The sequence below is a fragment of the Cyanistes caeruleus genome, chromosome 6 (assembly GCF_971803275.1).
Source record: "Cyanistes caeruleus chromosome 6, bCyaCae1.hap1.1, whole genome shotgun sequence".
NCBI lineage: Eukaryota > Metazoa > Chordata > Aves > Passeriformes > Paridae > Cyanistes > Cyanistes caeruleus.
The window spans coordinates 14,289,414-14,312,819 of NC_141706.1; the positions used below are offsets into that span (position 1 = coordinate 14,289,414).

At 44.1% G+C, this 23,406-nt stretch overlaps 2 protein-coding genes across 2 annotated transcripts in view; one reads left to right on the forward strand and one right to left on the reverse strand.

Annotated features, from left to right (window-relative positions):
• Window positions 1–7,524, reverse strand: part of LOC147652460 (uncharacterized) — a 159,441-nt gene extending 151,917 nt beyond the window's left edge. Inside the window, exon 1 of the mRNA XM_086892594.1 lies at window positions 3,685–7,524. Within this exon, the coding sequence (XP_086748720.1) occupies window positions 3,685–3,862 (178 nt within the window). The 5' untranslated portion in view covers window positions 3,863–7,524. The remainder of the gene's footprint in view (window positions 1–3,684) is intronic.
• LOC147652461 (uncharacterized) lies at window positions 1,616–22,671 on the forward strand. The gene is made up of 7 exons (XM_086892595.1): window positions 1,616–2,382; window positions 17,214–17,286; window positions 17,655–17,882; window positions 19,471–19,606; window positions 19,880–19,978; window positions 20,123–20,266; window positions 21,288–22,671. Exons 4-7 carry the CDS (start codon window positions 19,569–19,571, stop codon window positions 21,343–21,345), a joined length of 339 nt encoding a protein of 112 aa, XP_086748721.1. The 5' UTR covers window positions 1,616–2,382; window positions 17,214–17,286; window positions 17,655–17,882; window positions 19,471–19,568; the 3' UTR covers window positions 21,346–22,671.
• Window positions 22,672–23,406: the final 735 nt, after the last annotated feature.

The window sequence follows — 23,406 nt, forward strand, 5'->3', positions numbered from 1 at the left end:
GGGATTTTTCTTGAATTTTGTTGGATATTGAGGAGATTTTGTGGGATGTTTGTGGAACTTTGAGGGACTTTTCTGGAATTCGGTGAGATTCTGTAGAGAACTGACGAATTATCAGGGATTTTTCATGTATTCTGTGGGAATTTGTGGAGATTCGGTGGGATTTTTATGGAATTTTGGTTGTGTTTTGAGAAAATTTAAGGAATTTTGTGGGATTTTTCTGGGATTTTGTTGGATATTGGGGAGATTTTGTGGGATGTTTCTGGAATTTGTTGGGGCTTTTCAAGAATTTTGTGGTATTTTGAAAAGATTTAGGGAATTTTGTGGTGTTTTTTCTTGAATTTTGTTGGAAACTGTGCTGATTTTATGGGGCGTTTCTGGAATTTGGTCGAGTTTTCAGAAGATTTAGGGATTTTTGTGGCATTTTTGTGGGATGTTCTGGGTATTGGTGGAGATTTTGTGGGACATTCCTGTGAATTGGTAGGGTTTTGAAATGATTTAGGGAGTTTTGTGGGACTTCTCTGGAATTTTGTGTGTTTTTTCTGGAATTGTGTGGGATTCTGAGGAGACTTGAAGAATTTTGAGGAATTTGTTTTAGATTTTGTGGGAATTTGTGGAGAATCTGTGGGATTTTACTGGAATTTGGTGGGCCTTTTCACGAACTTTGTGTGGTTTTGAGGAGACTTGAAGAATTTTGAGGAATTTTTCTTAGATTTTGTGGAAACTTGTGGAGGTTTAGTGGGATTTTTGTGTGATTTTGTGGGATATTGAGGCGATTTAGGGATCTTGAGGGATTTTTCATGTATTTTGTGGGAATTTGTGGTGATTTGGTGAGATATTTTTCTAGAATTTGGTCGTGTTTATGGGAAGATTTATCTATCTATCTATCTATCTATCTATCTATCTATCTATCTATCTCTCTATCTATCTATCTATCTATCTATCTATCTATCTATCTATCTCCCTATCTATATATCTCCCTATCTATCACCCTATATGCATTTCTTTATTATAGATTTGTATATTTTAATTTCTATATTATTCATTTAAATGCCAAGCTTTTAAATAAATAGGGGAACCGAGTGAGAGGAGTGGCAGCATGGTACGAGTCGTCGCGAGTGCCAGAAGCCCGAAAAAGCGGCCGCGTCAAGGACCCCGGCAGAGTGCGGCGTCGTCACCGCTGCCTGTCGGCGCCCGACCGGCTCGCGCTCGGCCCCGGTGCCGCCGAGCGCACAGCCCGTGTCCGCACGGCTGGAGCAGTCGTGGAAAATTGCGACGGGGCGGCGTCGACGCCGGGGTGTTTGTCAGGCAGTCGAATTCACGCACCCACTGCCCGGGGTCCTTCCATTTTCCCGCCTTTTTGGCCGCCATCCTTGGAAGGACAAGCCGGCCACGACCTGGCAGCCATCTTCGGCGTGGCGTGACGTAACTTCCGCCCTTCCTCGCCGCCATCTTTGCTGTGGCTGAAGCCACTTCCGGCAGAGCGGCCATCTTTGTTATGGCACAATTAAGGCCCCCGCTGCTCTCAGCGCGTCTGTCTAACTTACATGCCTGAACGAAAAACCTGCCGACGCTGACCGACTCCGAGCATTCCGCCCGATTTTCCGCCGCCTTTCCCGGGGCGAGGACGATGGCGGCGAGACTCAGCGGCTCCGTAGCTGGGTGGCGGCCGCGCCTGCGGCGGCAGGCATTGGAGTTAACGCCTCTGCCGCGGTCCTCCCGGCCGGCTCCGGCGGGGGGCGGGGGGGAGGCCCGACGCGGCTCGGTTCGGTTCGACTCTTTCCGGCCCGCTTCGGCTCGGCTCTTTCTGGCCCGCTTCGGCTCGGCTCGCCCCTGCTCGGCCCCGCTCGGCCAGGCCCCGCCCGGCTCGGAGCACAGCTGCAGTACCGCTCTGTGCCCACAATGCGGCAGCACTGCCGCAGAGCTCAGCCCGGGGTGGGCGGGGGGAGCCCCTGCAAGTGCAGAGAAGCGAGGCAAGAAACCACGTGTACAACCCCCTTCCATATGCTGCTACCTGTTTCCAGGCGACGACAAAGACCCATGAAGCAAATGCTTTTTCTTGGCCCATTTTGCTAAGCAAAGCTCTTCTGCAGCTCTTTAGTGCTTGCCAAACTCCAATGCGCGTGCTGCTGCTTCGATCGGATAAGAAGCACAGCCTTCTGACAGCAGCTTTCAGGTTGCTTCGTGCTCTTGCAAAGCCTGCTGGGGCACTGGGGCTCTCCATTGCAGGCAGTCTGGAGCTGCCATGCAAAGCCATCTCTCAAGGAGTCCCCAGGTCTCAGGTGCAACCTCAAGAAAATGACACAGCAACGTGTAGAAAACGTGAACTTTATTCACTTGACTACTTCTAAAATCTACAATCCAACGTTACTAGAAGACTATGGGGTAAGAATCTTAAGGCTAAGAAACTTCAATGCTTCAACTGTTTAGAACTGAACACTAAGGGAAAGGTCAACTTCTTGGGGGAAACGTGGTGGGGAATCGAACAACAACAGGGGTGTGGCTAACTTGTAAGGTGGGGAACGTCGCAGTGCCTGGGCTGGGCACTGGTCACCCGTTCCCCGTAAGGTTCTTTAGATGGAGCGCGGCGCTGGAGGTCAGAGCTGTGGGGAGGTGCGGAGTCTCCTGTCACTGCCCTCTTTTGCCGCCGTCTTGGTGGTTGGCCTCCTCGGCTGAGAGCTGTAGCGAAGGTGCAGCCGCATCAGGTCACGGTTTTGCCTGAGCAGCTGCATCAACTTGGTGGGACAGCCGAGTCTTCGATGGCGGCGGGGCCCCGCACGGCCCGAAGGGCTCTGGAGATTCCGCTGCAAGGCAAAGCACAGGGATCCCCATGGAAGAGGCAGAGGGGCAGAGCGGGGCCGGCACCTGTGGGGCTGCCTTTGGCCTGGGAGACAGAGACTCGGGCCCAGTTGGGCTGGGCTGGCCCAGGGAAGAGGCTGCAGCAGGCAGAGCTCTGCCGCCTCTGCTTGGTGCTGTCCATGGAGCTCAGCCCCTGGGCCACATTCCCCAGCCAGGAGCTCAGGCCCCTTCTGCCGCAGGGCATTGGCCAAAGGGTGCCCAAGAGGCCCTCAAAGTCTGCCCCATCCCACCTGCCCCTGACCCCCCACCCCCTGCCTCACCTCTCCCCAGCGTCTCTGAAATCTTCTTCCAAGGGCCCATCCCATGGCCATTCCTATGAGGAGCACGTCAATGAGCAGGAGTGTCCTGGACGCCCACCAGAGGAGCGCAGAGTCCTTCTCCTCCAGGTCGAAATCCTCCGGAACCAGAGGAGAGGCACCCGTGCTCCTCTCGGGTTTGCTCACAGGGTCGAGGGGATGGGCCAAGAGCAGCAGCACGTAAAGCTGCAGCAGCGCGGAGGAGCCGTGAGCAGCCATAGTGCTCTGCCAGCAGCACCGAGGCTCTGGGCGTCTCTCTGCGAGCAGCTGTGCCTGGGCTCTGGGGCGCAGCAACAGCTGGGGACAGTTGCCAGCCAGCGTGCCGTCCCCAGAGGCTGTGATGTCACAGAAGCACAGAACGCCCTGGCTGCAGAGAGCCCTGAGAGAATGTTGAGTCCAAGCTGGGAGCCATGGCGGCAAGTATGGCCAGCAGAGCGGGGCCCGAGCGCTGCGGCCTGGCTTGCCTTGCACCCGTGCCACAATGATGACTCCAGCAGCCCCTGTCAGGCCATTGCAGTATCTGATGGCCCACGCTGGGCACAAGTTCTTCCCAATGGCCAGCGTAAACCTCCCTTGGCCCAGCTTCCAAGCCTTGTTGGCATCTGCTCTCTCTTGTCCTTGCCCACCTGGCTGGCGCTGCCGTGTTGCTCGCTGGCCTGTCTGTGGGAGAAGAGGCTGTGCCAATGAGTGCTGCTCAACTTGGAGGCCATTCAAAGGAGGATTTGATTGTGCCTGCTGTGGGAAGAAGGAATATGCGTGCACATGGCCACTTCCCATAGGTTTTACCCCAGATTTTCATGAGCAGCTGTCCTAGTGAAAGTCAAGTCTGTTTTAGTGAGTATTTGAGGGCTTCCAGAGCACAGTGCCATCTCAGGGGAATTCTGCTGGTTGAGTTCTACTGAGGCTTTGAGATGAGTTGCAAATCCTGAAAATGTTCTCCTTGCCCAGGTAGTAATTTCACAGTTTAGACTGTGGGGATATTGACTGCTCAGTGTTGAGGACCTCATGTAACTTTCAGCCCCAGAAATTTTCAACCTCCAGTGATTGTCCTTGAGACAAAACCATTTGAAATCTTTTTTTCTGTGGACAGGAATTGCTTCGGTGTTACTTCACATCATCCATTAAAAATTTGATGCCTGGAACAAGTCCCGAGTGCTGTGTGATTTCCTTGGTCGTGTTCCTTGGAATGGCTTCCCCCCCATTTTCTGAAGCTGGCCCCAGAAAGGTCATAGATGGGTGAGAAGTTCTGAAAGGCCAAGTGGTGCAGATCTTTGCCTCCTGTTTCGAGGTCTGCGGTGAGCTGTGAGTCAAAGAGCTGATTTGAATTGATGGTGAAAACACAATTGAACCTTTTTGCAGCAGGGTGGATGGATAGAAGCAAAGCACAGCACGGCTGGCAGCAGCAAATGAATTAAAATGCATCCCTGGAATATGTTTCTTGGATTGTTCTTCTAGTATTGTGGTAGTAATTCTGATGTCTGAGTAGTGAACAAGCAACAAGTAGTGAACACGTGATTTGTAGTCAGTTTTCTATTTCTTATGTAGTGGAGAGTATGGATGCTAGCTTTGGAGCAGGCTGCAGAGAGCTGCAGAAACTGCAGGCCCCATGGCCTATCAGTCCTGCCCGAGAAGCTAGCCTGGGAATTCATAGGAGGATTTCAAAACAATCCTCAGAGACAGAAAACAACTGCCAGGTGCTGTTTGTCTGTCCTCTTGTTTTCCTTGCAGGAGAAAGTCAGGGGGGTGGTGAGCCCCGCTGACCAATGATGGTGATGTAGCACTTTACTAAGCAATAAGAGTTTCCTTTCTGTACTTTCCACGTATCTGTCTATTAGACAAGCCTAGAGTAATAAAGTAGAGAAGATTCTCCTGTTGTGACTCCCTTGAGAGTCCGTGTCGTTCTTTCCCACCGTTCCCAATCAGAACGACAGAGGAGATTTTTAAGAATTGTGTTTTTCTCTCCTGGTTGAGGAATGTGTTCTTCACGGGCTGAATCTTCATATCACTTGGTTTTTGTAGAAGAGCAGTTTCAGCAGCAGATGATTCTCCTTGCCCTCCTTTTCATTTTTCTTGTCTGTATTATTGCCTGGCAGGTTAACCTTTTCAAATTGCGTGCTGCAAAACGTTGCTACTAAGGATAGTTGGTGTCCAAACAGGTTCTTTTCTCGCTTGGATTTCAACTATTGCAGGATGAAAGGTTTCTAATGAAGCTACAGAATTGCATATCACTGGGACCTTGACTTCTTCCCTGCTTGGATCTAGATAAAGAGATTCTTGCCAATTGAACTGCTGACATATTATGTAGAGATCAGGAGTGGCCACCACAAGTGGTACTGAATTCTTGGAAATGTGGTGATTTTTGTTAGAAATGATTTTAGCTTCGACAGTGCAAGCTTATCATATCCATCTGCATTTGTGTTCTATTAATCATGGGGTTTTGTATTAAGCATGGGCTTCAGTTTGCTGTCTTTTTGTCACTTCTTCAAATACCAGTTTTCTACACCTGCTGGCTTGTTCCTTCTGACTTCAAATGGTATCTCTTGGGCACATAACTTCATCTTATTGTGAACAGCGCAAAGAACATGTTTTGGTCTGCCTTGATTTGATGGAGTGATTGCTGTGGAAGGACTGGGAGGTTTTGTGGTTTAAGGTGAAAGAAGTTCAGCAGCCTTGGCAAGTAAGTGTGCCAGTTTACAAGGTGAATCTACAGAAACCCCCGTGCTTCAGCTGCAATGTACAATCTCTGAGGCTGCTGCTGTCGGGGTGCCTTTGTTCTGTTGGTTTGGGAACCCATATTCTACACAGCATCATTTGTCAGAACTCCATTTCACTTGTACAGTCCCTCTGTTTTCCCACTTCTGAATGATGGTTTTCTCTGTGCCTTTAACATGGGGAATTCTGGGTGATAAAAATAATACATATTCCATAATGTTTTACGTTTCCTCTTGGAGTTTTTTCTAGTTTTCAAATAATTACCTTTTGTTTCTAGCTGGGGGCAAAATGCATTTGCAGTTTCAGTGGTTTTTTTCCCAATTTCTAATCTTACTTGGGCACTAGATAAGGGAGAAAAATGCCCTAGTTTCATGGAAAAGATTCTGTGTTATTCCATGCCTTGAAATGAATTAAAATACGGTTCTATTGCTCTCTGTTTCATTTCTTCACTTCATTTGGTAGAGTTTAGAAATCTCTTGCCATGAACTAGGTAGTGCAGAGTGCCTGCCTTGCTGTGTTGAACTCCTGGGTGAGCATGCCAGGCTTAGTTTAGAGATTTGCTTTTAAACATCCCTTATTCCTTGTGAAATCTATCATTTGGTTTGTTTGTAGTTGTGTTAGAAGATAAAGAGGAGGGGGATCACCCTGGAAAATTTGTCATCTGAACTGAATTTGTACCCTTTAGGCCATCAGTGACTGCTCCTTAGCTTTCTCAAGGCATGAAGGACACTGGGAGTTCCTCCCAGACTCTTCTTTTGGGACAGCAGTCCTTTCTCTTTGGCTCCATGAGATGCTCTGCACAGGAGTGCTTGAGCTCTGAAGGGCAGGGGCATTCCATGAGGGTGAATAATAAAGAACTCCTGTAGCCTGAACTGTTTCCAACTTAACCCAGCAGAAGGAATTGTTTCCCAATTCTGAGTCTAATGGTGCTGCTGACAAATTGTGCAGTTTCAGAGCAGCAGTGCAAGATGTGCAAGGGGCTTGTGTGGAGGGAGAGCAGCAGCTTGTAACACTGGACCTTTGTCCCGTGGGCAGCTGTGCGGTTTTAAGCGGGAATGTTCCGGAGGGGTGTGGAATTGAAGAAATGTTTGGAAGATTTGTAGGTTTGTTGCTGTAGATGTGAAGGGTGGGGACAAGTCTTGTCCAGTGACGGAGCAATGATTAGGTAAGGTACTGGGAGAGCATCTGAGGATGGTGTTGCTGTTGCATGTGATTTTTCTGGAGGCCATCTGATGCACACAAGATTTGTTATGACTACCAGGATTGCAACTAAACAGAATGCAGTCATTTTTCTTGTAATTTAGTGCAGCATCTTTTGATCCGTGATGAGCTGAAGGCTCAGTGCACAAGGCTGAAAGGAAATGGCACGCTCTCAAGAGATTTTGGTCTTTGCGGCTTCATGAAGGTGGATAGGACATAATTCCTTCGCTCATTGGAGCTGCAGAGTTTAGTTTGATCTCCTCTGTTTCTAAGCAGTGCTAAAAGGTGTTCCTTCCCTCAATTTTGATGGCAGCAGAGAGTCAGCTAATGAATGTGGATCTAGGTAAGGTTTGTGGAACAAAATCAAACACAATTGTCTGAAAAGCTGTTAGACATGCCTACAGTCAGTGTCAACAGAGAAGGAAGAGGTTAAAATTCCATCTTAATTTTAGAGCTCTTCCTCTCTTCTGCCTGCTTTTCCCATAGTGCATATGGAACCAGCATAGTTCATTTGATCCCTACCCCTGAGTGCAGCAGCTCACCTGCTTTCTGCTGCCCGCCTTTGCTTTCTTGTCAGATGGAAACACTGAAATAGAAAAGGTGATGTGACTTAATTGACTTCATTCAAATGCCTTGGCAATTGAATTTCTGTCTCTTGGCTGGATACTCAGCATCTCTAAGTGCAGAATCCTCCCTGGCACTGTATATCCTCGCCTTGTCCCTGCCACCACCACTCAAATATTTTCCTTTCATTGTAAAGTGAGTGAGATTTTACTTGGCTGGAATTCTGCAGTGCTGGGAATGAAGGCTTTTTCCTTCCTCATTTTTTTATAATGAATTTCTTTTTTATTCTATTCACACCTTCTGAGTGAGCCTTTCATAAGGGCTTCTGTATTTCACAGAGGCTACACCTATTTGGGCCTGAAGACTTTGATACAATTGTAATCACTTGGAAATGGAACCTGTTTGATTTGTATGGAAGGCAGCCATTCTCCCTGTTCCAAACTTCCTAAAATAGTTTATCCACGTTGAAAAAAAAAATACCTCTTGGAGATAGTCGAGACAGTGCATGATGGTGATTCCAGGGATGGAGAAGAAGGACCATCACCTTCCTCACACCGTCAAACTTGAGACTAATAGTCAGGTCTGCAGTTCTAATTTTAATCCACAGTAATCTACAGACAATCCTTTATTATCTAAAAAAGCTGATACCGTTCAAGTTGGAAGCAAGCTGAAGTTGGAAGAGTTAGGTTTCTTCAAAGCTCTTGTTTCCAGCAGGATTGGAGAGCCTTTACCTTTTGTAACAGGAAGGTTTTAAATTTGTAATGCTGACCTTGCAACTGGAACTTGGTGGCTCCATTGTTGCACTTGGAGCAGCCAGATGACCTCAAAGGAGAAGTGCATTGTTCTAACTTGTGTGGAAGCAGTGGCTTCAAATACCATCAGGAAGTGCTGGACTGGCAGGACATTGGATGGATGCTCTTAGGCCACAGAGCTGGAAATATCAGTTGTAGCCACATGGTAAGTCCATTTATGTAATTCCAAATCTGTTCCTCACACGATCTGTGCTCCTCTATTCCGTATCAGCTTGGTGAGGAGGTAGATGAGACTGTTGGGGGAAAGAAACACTTAAATTTAAAGCAGAGTAACTGTTCCATTATAAATGCTGAAGATAAACCTGTGAGGCTACCAAAGAAATCTTTCTTTGGCTTCCAGTTAATAACTTCAAATGGATAACAAATCTATGCTGTATAATCTGCTTTGAATGGATTTCCTTTGGAACGTGTGCTTCTTCCTGAATGACAGAACTGCAATATTTTCACACTTGCAGTTTCACCCTCAAATGGCCACAGGAAATGCAGCAGCTTCTGTTTTCTGTTGCTTCTGTTTGTTAATGCTTCAAGGTGTTGCTCTGTATTTGTCCCCAGCTGTCATGACCTTAGAAAGAGAATGTTCTAAAGATAGGAGTAAAAAAGCCAGAGAGCTCCTCCTTGCAGCAGACACGGGCAGCATTGGATCCTAATAGTTTTTGCAAGGCATCCTGATGGGGAGAGGCAGATGTCAAGAATGGCAACTTCAGCAGGTGTGTGGCTGCTTCGTAGCTTGGGCTGGATTCAGGAAGGGCAGTGTTCCAGAGAGCAAAGTCAAGAGTTTGAATCAAGTAAGTGTGAGGTGCCCAGAAAGGCAGGGCCCACACTGCTCATGTGTGTCGGGGGAAGGTGAGAATCAGGCCCATCTGCTCCTAGAAATGCAGGTTCCATCTTTAGCAGCCAAAGGCTATGCAAATAAATGGCTTCTATGTATTGGAGAGCATAGAGCATGAAGTTAGTGTTTCATGCAGTTGTTTGAAGGCAATATGGGATTCCAGAGCTTAGTGTTTGAATTGCAACTTGAATTTCCTTCTTTGCTGTTATTTAGACTGCTCTGAAGTAGTCATGAGAAGCAAAAATGAAAGGCAATGTTGTTTGATGGGGACTGTGGTAGGGCTTTCTTGCCAGATTTGAAATGGCTTGAATTGATTAAAATCTCCAGGTGAGGGGAAGGTTGTATCCATTCCTCTCTCTTATTAAAGCAAATTTTCCAAGAGGGATGTAAAATTGCAGTTGAGGGTTGGGGTGGTTTTTTCTTTTTTCCCTTCTTTCATGTGCAACCTAACAACTCCAATTTCGCAGGCCTATTTAACATTTGATCCCTAAAAGTCAGTCCTTTGCTTTGTATTTTGGGCACTTGTTCATCTTGGGGAATTTGTCATCTTCTCAGGGCATTGAAGGTCAACCAAATGCTGCAGGTTTCATTCTTCCTTTCATATGGTCTATGTCCTGGGGTTTGACTCTTAAGCAGAGCTATTTTTTTATTTTGCAGCCTAGCAGTTGTACGGTGGGGCTGTGTGCAGGTGAATTGACTTGAGAACGATGGGTAAATCAGCTCCTGGGAAGATGTGCACTGCCTGGCCCCGATGCTTCAGCATGCTTGAGGTCAGCTTGGCTGTCTCTGACTGTCTAATAATAATGCAGAATAACAGAATTAAGTATTCATTGTAATTGGTGATCAATAAGATTTGTTTTCAGCTAAGTCTGCGTGCTAGTTTCTAAAGCACTCCAGTCTGTTTCATCAATGACCTTTGTGGTTTTAGCTTAAGCTAAAAATCTAGTTTCTGCTGTTGTTATTTTCTGCCCTGTCGCTGTGAGAGGAAGGGATGATGGCTGGAGGTTTGGCAGTCAGCGAGGGCCTGGCCACCACTGCAGTTCTGTACACTCAGCCTTGGAGATGTGATCAGGAATGTGCTGTTAGTTGCCAGTTTTGTATTGCAAAGACTGAGCATGCTGCCATCACTGTGTTTGATGAGTGAGTTTTCATTGGTTTGGTCCAACTCCAAAGCAGCCTTAATTTGAAGGTGGAATTCTTTGTGGATGAGGCTGTGAAGAATATGGTGTTTATACTCCCATCCTACGGGCAGTACGGTAGAACAACTCCTAACTGATTTGGTAATAAAGACCTAGTTTTTCTTCACTAAACCTGCCCTAGCCAAATTCATCAGCTGGTGATAGCTATCTCTGGAGTGGGAGTTCTTTATTGAGTTGATTGACAATTTGATATACTTTGTCAAGCTGTGTTGTTTAGTTTCTGTTGATCCAGAGACACCTGAGGCTCCTTTTGCTTCCTAAGGGATTAAAGTAGCAAGCACTTAGAATGAGATATTGGGAAGATGGGTGCAGGAGACTTTGTAATTTACTATGGAAAAACATAATAATGATGATGAATATTTCAGGTGGAAATGATAGTATTTCACTATATACTATGTGAAATGCTTTTATGTGATTTTTTTTCATTTCTCTTTTATTTTTTAATCCTGGATAAATTAAATGAGGCTTTTGGGGAAAGCATGAGCTGGAATTTCTATTGAGGTTGATAACCTCTGATTCTGCTCTTGTTTGTCTGTCTGCTGGAACTTGTAGCAAACTAGCTATGTCCAAGTTTAATTGTGTAATAATTATTTTTCAAATTGAGCCTTTCTCACTTGGTGCTGATGTATTTGGGGGAGGGAGGGGAATGGAGAGTAAAGAGCTCCTTTCATGAATACAATTGAAATTTCATCTTGCTGATTTGAGCCTTTCCAAGATTCAAGTGAGCATTGGATCAGGTTGGAACTGAGGGGATGACTCATGACTCTGGCATAAAAACTACATTGCATTCCACATATTAGGAGTTTTCTGTTGCCCACAAGAAAGTTCAGGAAAAAAAGACAAAAAGAGAAATGGGTTTCAAATTTCCTGTGCTATTTTCAGTTGACTCCTCTTTCTGGAGATGCCTTAGCAAGTGTAGGACATCTGAAAAACTTGGAACTGCAACTTTCTTGTTGAGGCTCTGATGAACATTGCTTCTGTCATCAAGTTCTTGTGTTCATACTTTGAACTTAGCTGAGTAATGTTGGTATCAGCAGACTCTACTAAAGCCATGCCTTCCTAATTAATAATGCATTCTTAATAAAAAAAAAAAAAATCTATTTCTTCATGTATTTAATTACCTAGTGAGTGTAAGACTGAATGAAGTTAATACCGTGCAGATTTCAAGCAAAACGCTGCTTTTTAATGTGCTTCAGTATAGGCTATGCACAAGTCAATAGACATGATTTTTAAGCTTCAGTTACCTTTCATTACCCTGTGCATATTCAAATTCAGATTGATGAATGCTGAACCAAAAGCAGACATCATAGAGTTAATTGAAGTTCTTTAAATTCAGAGGCAAACTATTTTCATACCTTTGTTTTGAGGGTGGGTTGCTTTTGATGTCTGGGGTTTTTTTGGCTAAGGCAATGGCAAACATTTATTTATCCTGCTCCCTCCCCATTTTCCACCATCGTTGTTGCCAGTGATGCCTGCAGTGCTCAGTGGTCAATGACCCTCAGCCAGGGTGAGCTGCAGGAGCCTTACAGATGGGCCTGTTCTTTCTCCCAGTGCTAGAACAAGTGCAACAGCACAGTGCCATTTTGCTAAAAGCTAATATTTTTCCCAACAGGTTCTTCTCCAGGCAGAATGAAATGCTTTCTTCAAGAGCAACCACATCTTTTCTCTGCCTGAAAGGTTGTGTTTGTTTGGGTTTTTTTCTCTTGCTTTAGGTGAGAGATAAAAAAAAAATGAAGAGGAAAGCCCAAGGAAATGCCAAAAGTACCAAGTGGTAGTAATTTTGTGTGAGTGTCTCCATTTACACTTCAAACTTGCTCTTGGAGAACTTGGAGCTGCATTTAAAATGTATTTTGGTAGGTGGTCTGCTGCTGACTATCTGCATTTCTTCTTCCATTTCTTTTCTGTGCTTGTTTGGTATTGCTGCTGAATGTCCCCAAAGAGTAAAGTGGTGTGGAAGAGTTGAGGAAGCAGCTTTTGAAATTCTAAAGCTGATGTGTAGGTTTTGTTCCTCTTGGATTTTTAAAAGCAGGTATGTCATCCAAGTTAACTTTCTTCAGCAAGTAACAAGATTGTCGTCCTTCCACTGATGCTCTGTATTTTAACAGAGGTATTTGATGGTGCTGGAAAGGAGCAAGATGCAGAATGAGTTTGAGAGAAGTGATTTAAAGTGGGAGCACAGATGGTTGATTCCTAAAAATCAAAAAACGGATGTTTTGTTTCGTAGGAAAATGAAATCTAATCCTATTTGAGGGTCAACAGGATAAATACAAAGAACTAAATACAGATGTAGATACATATATACATATATGCGTATATATATATATATATATATATGTATAACCCCGCCCCCCGAAATCTATGAAGCAGGACTGATTGGTGCCATAGCCCAGGCAGCCTGTGGATCTAATTGCCTGCCTGTATTCAGCCCTTGCCTGGATGCCAGGGGAGACGTCTCTGGATTTGTCTCCAGACAGCTTTCCAGGGATGATCCTGCTCCTTTCCTGGTGCCCCAGAGTGCTGCAAGCCCCCCGTCCTGGGGCCATGGGGATGCCTGCCGGGGCCTTTAGGGTCCCCCCTAAAGGGCAGACAGGGTTTGACTGCAAGCTTCCTTGGAAGGTGGAGGCAGGTGAATATTGGCCACCTTCTTCTTTCCCGCTGCCCTCCGTGCTCTTGCAAAGCCTGCTGGGGCACTGGGGCTCTCCATTGCAGGCAGTCTGGAGCTGCCATGCAAAGCCATCTCTCAAGGAGTCCCCAGGTCTCAGGTGCAACCTCAAGAAAATGACACAGCAACGTGTAGAAAACGTGAACTTTATTCACTTGACTACTTCTAAAATCTACAATCCAACGTTACTTGAAGACTATGGGGTAAGAATCTTAAGGCTAAGAAACTTCAATGCTTCAACTGTTTAGAACTGAACACTAAGGGAAAGGTCAACTTCTTGGGGGAAACGTGGTGGGGAATCGAACAACAACAGGGGTGTGGCTAACTTGTAAGGTGGGGAACGTCGCAGTGCCTGGGCTGGGCACTGGTCACCCGTTCCCCGTAAGGTTCTGTAGCTGGAGCACGACGCTGGAGGTCAGAGCTGTGGGGAGGTGCGGAGTCTCCTGTCACTGCCCTCTTTTGCCGCCATCTTGGTGGTTGGTTGAGGGCTGTCGCGAAGGAGCAGCCGCATCAGGTCGCGGTTGTCCATCAGCAGCTGCATCAGCTCCGTGGGACAGCCCTGTCTTCGATGGCGGCGGGGCCCCGCACGGCCCGAAGGGCTCTGGAGATTCCGCTGCAAGGCAAAGCACAGGGATCCCCATGGAAGAGGCAGAGGGGCAGAGCGGGGCCGGCACCTGTGGGGCTGCCTTTGGCCTGGGAGACAGAGACTCGGGCCCAGTTGGGCTGGGCTGGCCCGGGGAAGAGGCTGCAGCAGGCAGAGCTCTGCCGCCTCTGCTTGGTGCTGTCCATGGAGCTCAGGCCCTGGGCCGCATTCCCCAGCCAGGAGCTCAGGCCCCTTCTGCCGCAGGGCATTGGCCAAAGGGTGCCCAAGAGGCCCTCAAGGTCTGCCCCATCCCGCCTGCCTGACCCCCCACCCCCCTCCTCACCTCTCGCCAGCGTCTCTGAATTCTTTTTCCGAGCGACCATCCCATGGCCATTCCTATGATGAGCAGGTCGATGAGCAGGAATGTCCTGGCCGCCCACCGGATGCGCTCAGGGTCCGACTCGTCCAGATGACAATCCTCCAGAAGCAGAGGAGAGGCATCCGTGCTGCGCTCAGGTTTGCTCACAGGGTCGAGGGGATGAGCCAAGAGCAGCAGCACGTAAAGCTGCAGCAGCGCGGAGGAGCCGTGAGCAGCCATAGTGCTCTGCCAGCAGCACCGAGGCTCTGGGCGTCTCTCTGCGAGCAGCTGTGCCTGGGCACTGGGGCGCAGCAACAGCTGGGGACAGTTGCCAGCCAGCGTGCCGTCCCCAGAGGCTGTGATGTCACAGAAGCACAGAACACCCTGGCTGCAGAGAGCCCTGAGAGAATGTTGAGTCCAAGCTGGGAGCCATGGCGGCAAGCATGGCCAGCAGAGCGGGGCCCGAGCGCTGCGGCCTGGCTTGCCTTGCACCCGTGCCACAATGATGACTCCAGCAGCCCCTGTCAGGCCATTGCAGTATCTGATGGCCCACGCTGGGCACAAGTTCTTCCCAATGGCCAGTGTAAACCTCCCTTGGCCCAGCTTCCAAGCCTTGTTGGCATCTGCTCTCTCTTGTCCTTGCCCACCTGGCTGGCGCTGCCGTGTTGCTCGCTGGCCTGTCTGTGGGAGAAGAGGCTGTGCCAATGAGTGCTGCTCAACTTGGAGGCCATTCAAAGGAGGATTTGATTGTGCCTGCTGTGGGAAGAAGGAATATGCGTGCACATGGCCACTTCCCATAGGTTTTACCCCAGATTTTCATGAGCAGCTGTCCTAGTGAAAGTCAAGTCTGTTTTAGTGAGTATTTGAGGGCTTCCAGAGCACAGTGCCATCTCAGGGGAATTCTGCTGGTTGAGTTCTACTGAGGCTTTGAGATGAGTTGCAAATCCTGAAAATGTTCTCCTTGCCCAGGTAGTAATTTCACAGTTTAGACTGTGGGGATATTGATTGCTCAGTGTTGAGGACCTCATGTAACTTTCAGCCCCAGAAACTTTCAACCTCCAGTGATTGTCCTTGAGACAAAACCATTTGAAATCTTTTTTTCTGTGGACAGGAATTGCTTCGGTGTTACTTCACATCATCCATTAAAAATTTGATGCCTGGAACAAATCCCGAGTGCTGTGTGATTTCCTTGGTCGTGTTCTTTGGAATGGCTTCCCCCTCATTTTGTGAAGCTGGCCCCAGAAAGGTCATAGATGGGTGAGAAGTTCTGAAAGGCCAAGTGGTGCAGATCTTTGCCTCCTGTTTCGAGGTCTGCGGTGAGCTGTGAGTCCAAGAGCTGATCTGACGTGATGGTGAAAACACAGTTGTCGTGGTTTTAAAGCAGTAACTGAAAAAATACTAGAAAACTTACTTATTTCTTGCTGTGAGATATGGATTAGAGCAAGAGCAAAACAGGCTTAAAACTTAAAAGGAATAAAGAAAGTTTCTTCACAAAACTACAAGAATAAGAACACCAGAATAAACTTTCAGAAAACCCTTTTATCCCGCACTACCCAGCATTCCCTTGTTCACATGACAAGATAGAGACAAAAGACTTTGGAACTTTGGTGTTTAAAACAGTCCCAATTCTTGCTAGAGTCTCTTTATCAGTGTTTGTATAGAAACAGAAATCTTCTTCTGCTAATCTATGGAGTTTCTCACAAGAAAAATATTTCTGTTATAGTTTTCTATTTGTTTGATGCCAGCTGCCCGGAAATCTGCCATGAGTTCACTCCTCCCATTTCACATCACTCTGAGGTGTGTATGGGCCATGAGTCCTCTTCATCTGTCTCTGTGAGCTTCGCAGGAAAACAGTTTTCTCATTGCCCTCAAGGCCTCAAATCTTCACTCCACTCTGTTCCAGCGCCTCACTGTATCACAATTACTCTACTTTTTACTCAAAATCCACACTTTGAACACTCCATGCTTCCCAATATACTCTGTCATGAATTAAAGGAGTTTTTTTCAGAACATGGTTGTCCATCTCCATAGCTTTAAGAGAAAAATATTTCAGCTTATAAAGCATCTCCTTATTCTCTCTTCCCTATCTAAAACTTAAGCCTTGTTTTTGTCCTATATTTTTCTAATACTAAAAAAAAAAAAATCTGTGTTTTTCTAAAAGTGAAAAAAAAAAATAAAAAAATAAAGTAAAGAGTAGAAACAGAATAATATTTCTGAGAGGCAGGACATTTTTTAGTTTGTGTTGTCCGATGGAACAACAGTCACTTGAAGAAATTCCATATAGTAGAACATGTCACATTTGTCAATTTTAACCTGAAATTTATTAACAGGAATGTCTGTACTACGAACATGTGTTAAGTATAGGAATATATTGCATGTTTTCCTACTTGTAAGAAGTAAATTTCTGTCTTTACAAGCTAACACCATTAATTTCAGCTCTTAGTTATTCCCATTGCATATTCTTTTAAACAGACTTAATCAGACAAATTTTGTGTTATTTAGCAAGTAATGCTTGGTTATTACTACAAGTTCTTGAAGTCATAACACTTAAAATTGCAGTACATATATATTATTCTTACTATGATGATGTGAGTTGGCTGCTAGTCATTTAACTATATATAAGGTCTTACTATTTCTTAGTGCAATTACTTGAAATAAGTGTCTTGGAAATTGTTTTTATTTTTAGATTTAAAACTGTTCTTACTAAAGTTGATTTGTTAAAGATTGGACAATGTATATTTAATAATTAATGTTCCCCAGTGATATTTATTGTCAGTCAGGATTCACTTTACAGTCAATAAATAACCTAAAAAATCTGAATTTTGTAGCCAGTTTTGTCTAATTCTTAGAGCAATGCTTTGGGAAATTGGAGATATATATATATGAATATAAATATGTATATCTGCTATATACCTTTTTTATGATGGTTTTGTCCTACTACTGCAAATGTTTCTTTTTGTTTGTTTTTTCCTAACATACATAAAATTTTCTTAACCATATTTAAAGCTACCAGCTTGTTATTCTGACAAAACCCTGTGAGAATAAATTATTTTTATTAATACTCTACATGTCAAAACCTTGCAGTCAGTCAAATAACAGAAGGAGTGTTCATTGTCTCTCTCCCCCACTGATGCTGTTCTAGGAGTTGGAGTTAGAAGATTCAGACATCAAGTGAAACAGTGAAAGATGATAAGAAAACACTTGATTCTCACAAGGTATTTCCTACTAAAAGAGATTGTTTTGCAGTTTTGTTTGCTCTTGACACTATTTTGAGTAAATGTGAATTCCTAAGACATGCTCAAGGCAATTAAATATTTATGCTCCCCAAACTCAACTTTTAAGCAACATTTTCTGTTTACAAGAATCAGGTTTGCTTTGGTTTTCTCTCTTTTCTTTCAGGTTACAAGACAGATTTTTTTATTATTATTTTCATTGGGGGAAAAAGATATGTATTTATAGTGTTTGTGAAGACTTTGCTCAGCTGAAAAAAGTAATAGGTAACATGAGTATAACATTGTGTTCTTCCATATTTCTATTTTTAAGTCCTATTACATGTGATATTTTCCATTTTGCCTTCTATTAGGCCTGAAATTGGAAACTATTTAAAACCTAACAAACCCCGGAGTTTATCCCTGTTCTTTGAATAGCAACAGAAGTATGGCTGTCATGGTTTGACACATCAATGAAGAACAGCCTCTGCTCTGCAGCAGGTACTCAAGTGGAACTTTTGCAAGTGGGCTCTCATCAGGAGTGAAACACTGGCTGCTGACTCTGCTGCTTTTGGTCACAGACTGCTGCCTTTATGAACCAGGTTTGTCCTTCTGCCTCTTTTGTGTTTTATATAGACTTGATTACAAATGAGGCACTTGTCCTCTTACCTGGGAGTTGCAGCAGGTCAGCAGCAGCAGGAGTTACTGGCTGCTTCCCATCAGCTGACTCCTTTTAGCCAACCCTTCCCATTTCCTGCGCCAATCCGATTTTTCCAAGCAATTAGGAAGAAAACTAAACCATAACTTTTACAAAATCACTTTAGGGAAGATGTTGCTTAATTGTTTGCTTCATTCAAATGAACACTTCTAACATTCACTTCTCTGAGTAAGAATGCCTTTTATGAGAAGCTGCTAAAAATAGGAATTTGAGAGCAGGGATGTTAAAAGTAGGGCCAGAGAGGAGCAAATTTGTCGCAGGGCAAGTTCTGTTTGCACTGAGGGAGTACTATCAATTTTGTCTCTGTCCTGTCTTTCACTGGTCCTGAAACAACAGTGCCTGCTTGAACAAACCTGCTCCTCAGGAGTGATTGGATCTGGTGCTCTGGGTGTTAGCAGCTGCAGTGCTGAACCACAGGCAGACATGAGATCTGACTGGATCACCCTTGCTAACATTTTCATGTAGAACCCATAAGTCACTTGATCAGCAACACTTGCTTGAATGCTGCCTTTTGCCTTGGCTCTTCCCACTAAATAGTTCTTGAGCTGGGAAGTGGTCCTGATCTAAGAATCTGCAGTAATCTTTAATTCTGCCTTTATAACTCAGGAAACCACAGTAACCTTCATTTTAGAATGTGAACATTTTTTGGACAAACACTGAATTGTAGCTTCATTGACATGAGCTAAAGTAAGCTCTTTCAGTGGTCCTAGAGTGGTAGCTGTAAAAGGCAATCAGAGTGAAGATCCTGAATAATTTTCTTTTCCAGCCAGGTTTTAATGTATTTCCCCTGCAAATCAATTCATGTATCATAGAGCTCAATTACCTGCCCATAAAATGAGAGTTGTTGCTCAGAACTGTGGAATTAGGGTAACAAGAACTGTAATGATACACTAGATAAACACTGTTGCAATACTCTCTCAGCCCTGTTAGGGTATTTTAAATTTGCAGCAGATCTCAGTAAGGATGAGAAAATGCTGAGCTACATAAAAATGATGGAGACTGGAGGAGAAATTAGCCTTGCAGTGTTCTACAGTCCCAACATTTCCAACCACCACACCTGGTAGTGAAAATGCTGGTTTGTATTTGAAAAAAAGGAACTGCAATCAATCAAATGCACTGCCAAGTATAAATTAATTTCTGTAAGTCAAGTCCCTTAGGAACAATTCCTTAATAAAAGATCTGTTTCAAATCTCCTAAGTCTTCTAAAACCAACCCCAACAAAACACAGAAAACATAGTGTCTTTATTTGACCTGTCCTAGACTTCATTTATTTATTTACAGTCTGAAGGATGAGTCAAGTACCTGCAGTGGTGCCTTTAGCAATGCAAAACAAAATATTTTGAATATTCTTATTTAGCGTTCCAGTTTTAATGAGTTTGGAGCATAGTGAAGGAGATCAGATGTTTGCAGGTTCTGGATGAGGGTAGAAATAATTAAAAAGCATCTTGAAAGTAACATCATATTTTTGTCAGCCATCTCTTCAGGGACTACTTTAAATCCCAGAATGTTCAAGAGCCATCATCACTGTGCAAACAGAAGCTCCAACTGAACGAAACCAGAAGAAGTGGATATGGCAAATTCTCTGGTCCAAGTGGTGATATTAATCTGGTGAGGCTCTGGATTCCCATTTCAGACATACTATCACAGCTTAAATATAGGAAAAAATTGGGATTTTACTTTGCTGTGGTCTCTTTTTGTTTTGCAAAATATGTGATAGTTAATATATGAGTAAAATCTTGTATAAAAACAGGTTTGTTTTTTGGTTTTTTTTCTAACAAATAGCCAAATGCATATTACCTGCCTTGCTGGAAAATAATTGAGGTCTTCCTCTAAGAAATTTTTTCTGAGTGCCTTTCTTTGTGATTTGTGTTCTTATCTTAGGAAGATACAGGAGTTGCTCATTTTAATGCTGTCCAGCAGACTATTCCATGCTTTCTCAGCTGTTTGGATCTGCAGTTCAGGATTGGACCAAGAAAAATGGTGATGGGATGAAATTATTTTTATTCTTAAATGAGGACAATTCCATTTTTAAACATACACATGTGCTTCCAATGCTTTCAGTAGTCAAGGATGAAATTTTGAACAGACATGAATTCCTCAGTCTTTGTTTCTTTTTCCCTGAAGGATGGAATTTGGACTTTGCCCACCAGTGCAGTCCTTGCTATGGGCAGATGTTTCTTCTGTTCTTCTTACCAGCAGTAGGAGTGGTTGGACACTGAACCTCAAAGAAGAGGGAGCTAACATCCCTTACCTGGATAAGTCCCACAGGTAAGCACCTTGGAGAAGTTCTTCAACCAAAACCAGTTCCTGTAAGGCTTTCCAGCCCTTGACAGGAAATAAGCTGATTCCTGCAGGCTGCAACATGAAGACTTCCAGACTGAAGTGAGCATCCTGCTATAAGGAAGGATTTGGGAGTAGTGAGTCATCATTTGTATGGGAAATTAATCTGTGATTTTTATTTATTGTTTTTTTTCATTTGAAGTAACATCACATCATCATAGAGAGACATTGTCTGTCATTTCTGGTGTGGATACCTGAATAACTCAGCTAGACAGGTAGCATGATAAGGTAATACAATGCAGATATTGAAAGGAATTTTTTGGATGATTTTTTTGTTAGTTCAAGCTGCAGTCCCTGATTTATTCAGGCTTTGAAGTACCATGCAAGCCTTTCCCACAGAAGAAATTCTGTTTTATGTAAATAATGCACTGTGCAGTAAACTAGAAGAAAGCAGGGAGCATAGAGCATGAAGTTAGTGTTTCATGCAGGTGTTTGAAGGCAATGTGGGATTCCAGAGCTTAGTGTTTGAATTGCGACTTGAATTTCCTTCTTTGCTGTTATTTAGACTGCTCTGAAGTAGTCATGAGAAGCAAAAATGAAAGGCAATGTTGTTTGATGGGGACTGTGGTAGGGCTTTCTTGCCAGATTTGAAATGGCTTGAATTGATTAAAATCTCCAGGTGAGGGGAAGATTGTATCCATTCCTCTCTCTTATTAAAGCAAATTTTCCAAGAGGGATGTAAAATTGCAGTTGAGGGTTGGGGTGGTTTTTTCTTTTTTCCCTTCTTTCATGTGCAACCTAACAACTCCAATTTCGCAGGCCTATTTAACATTTGATCCCTAAAAGTCAGTCCTTTGCTTTGTATTTTGGGCACTTGTTCATCTTGGGGAATTTGTCATCTTCTCAGGGCATTGAAGGTCAACCAAATGCTGCAGGTTTCATTCTTCCTTTCATATGGTCTATGTCCTGGGGTTTGACTCTTAAGCAGAGCTATTTTTTTATTTTGCAGCCTAGCAGTTGTACGGTGGGGCTGTGTGCAGGTGAATTCACTTGAGAACGATGGGTAAATCAGCTCCTGGGAAGATGTGCACTGCTTGGCCCCGATGCTTCAGCATGCTTGAGGTCAGCTTGGCTGTCTCTGACTGTCTAATAATAATGCAGAATGATAGAATTAAGTATTCATTGTAATTGGTGATCAATAAGATTTGTTTTCAGCTAAATCTGCGTGCTAGTTTCTAAAGCACTCCAGTCTGTTTCATCAATGACCTTTGTGATTTTAGCTTAAGCTTTCTAGTTTCTGCTGTTGTTATTTTCTGCCCTGTCGCTGTGAGAGGAAGGGATGATGGCTGGAGGTTTGGCAGTCAGCGAGGGCCTGGCCACCACTGCAGTTCTGTACACTCAGCCTTGGAGATGTGATCAGGAATGTGCTGTTAGTTGCCAGTTTTGTATTGCAAAGACTGAGCATGCTGCCATCACTGTGTTTGATGAGTGAGTTTTCATTGGTTTGGTCCAACTCCAAAGCAGCCTTAATTTGAAGGTGGAATTCTTTGTGGATGAGGCTGTGAAGAATATGGTGTTTATACTCCCATCCTACGGGCAGTACGGTAGAACAACTCCTAACTGATTTGGTAATAAAGACCTAGTTTTTCTTCACTAAACCTGCCCTAGCCAAATTCATCAGCTGGTGATAGCTATCTCTGGAGTGGGAGTTCTTTATTGAGTTGATTGACAATTTGATATACTTTGTCAAGCTGTGTTGTTTAGTTTCTGTTGATCCAGAGACACCTGAGGCTCCTTTTGCTTCCTAAGGGATTAAAGTAGCAAGCACTTAGAATGAGATATTGGGAAGATGGGTGCAGGAGACTTTGTAATTTAGTATGGAAAAACATAATAATGATGATGAATATTTCAGGTGGAAATGATAGTATTTCACTATATACTATGTGAAATGCTTTTATGTGATTTTTTTTTCATTTCTCTTTTATTTTTTAATCCTGGATAAATTAAATGAGGCTTTTGGGGAAAGCATGAGCTGGAATTTCTATTGAGGTTGATAACCTCTGATTCTGCTCTTGTTTGTCTGTCTGCTGGAACTTGTAGCAAACTAGCTATGTCCAAGTTTAATTGTGTAATAATTATCTTTCAAATCGAGCCTTTCTCACTTGGTGCTGATGTATTTGGGGGAGGGAGGGGAATGGAGAGTAAAGAGCTCCTTTCATGAATACAATTTTAATTTCATCTTGCTGATTTGAGCCTTTCCAAGATTCAAGTGAGCATTGGATCAGGTTGGAACTGAGGGGATGACTCATGACTCTGGCATAAAAACTACATTGCATTCCACATATTGGGAGTTTTCTGTTGCCCACAAGAAAGTTCAGGAAAAAAAAGAAAAATATAGAAATGGGTTTCAAATTTCCTGTGCTATTTTCAGTTGACTCCTCTTTCTGGAGGTGCCTTAGCAAGTGTAGGACATCTGAAAAACTTGGAACTGCAACTTTCTTGTTGAGGCTCTGATGAACATTGCTTCTGTCATCAAGTTCTTGTGTTCATACTTTGAACTTAGCTGAGTAATGTTGGTATCAGCAGACTCTGCTAAAGCCATGCCTTCCTAATTAATAATGCATTCTTAATAAAAAAAAAAAAAATCTATTTCTTCATGTATTTAATTACCTAGTGAGTGTAAGACTGAATGAAGTTAATACCGTGCAGATTTCAAGCAAAACGCTGCTTTTTAATGTGCTTCAGTATAGGCTATGCACAAGTCAATAGACATGATTTTTAAGCTTCAGTTACCTTTCATTACCCTGTGCATATTCAAATTCAGATTGATGAATGCTGAACCAAAAGCAGACATCATAGAGTTAATTGAAGTTCTTTAAATTCAGAGGCAAACTATTTTCATAGCTTTGTTTTGAGGGTGGGTTGCTTTTGATGTCTGGGGTTTTTTTGGCTAAGGCAATGGCAAACATTTATTTATCCTGCTCCCTCCCCATTTTCCACCATCGTTGTTGCCAGTGATGCCTGCAGTGCTCAGTGGTCAATGACCCTCAGCCAGGGTGAGCTGCAGGAGCCTTACAGACGGGCCTGTTCTTTCTCCCAGTGCTAGAACAAGTGCAACAGCACAGTGC

What these genes read in the sequence shown, in the direction of transcription:
- LOC147652461 (XM_086892595.1), top strand. Translation starts at nt 19,569, where the DNA reads ATGGCAAATTCTCTGGTCCAAGTGGTGATATTAATCTG. An exon ending in GGATTGGACCAAGAAAAATG is followed by an intron (nt 19,979 to 20,122) that starts GTGATGGGATGA and finishes TTTTCCCTGAAG; the next exon opens with GATGGAATTTGGACTTTGCC. An exon ending in TACCTGGATAAGTCCCACAG is followed by an intron (nt 20,267 to 21,287) that starts GTAAGCACCTTG and finishes TTTATTTTGCAG; the next exon opens with CCTAGCAGTTGTACGGTGGG.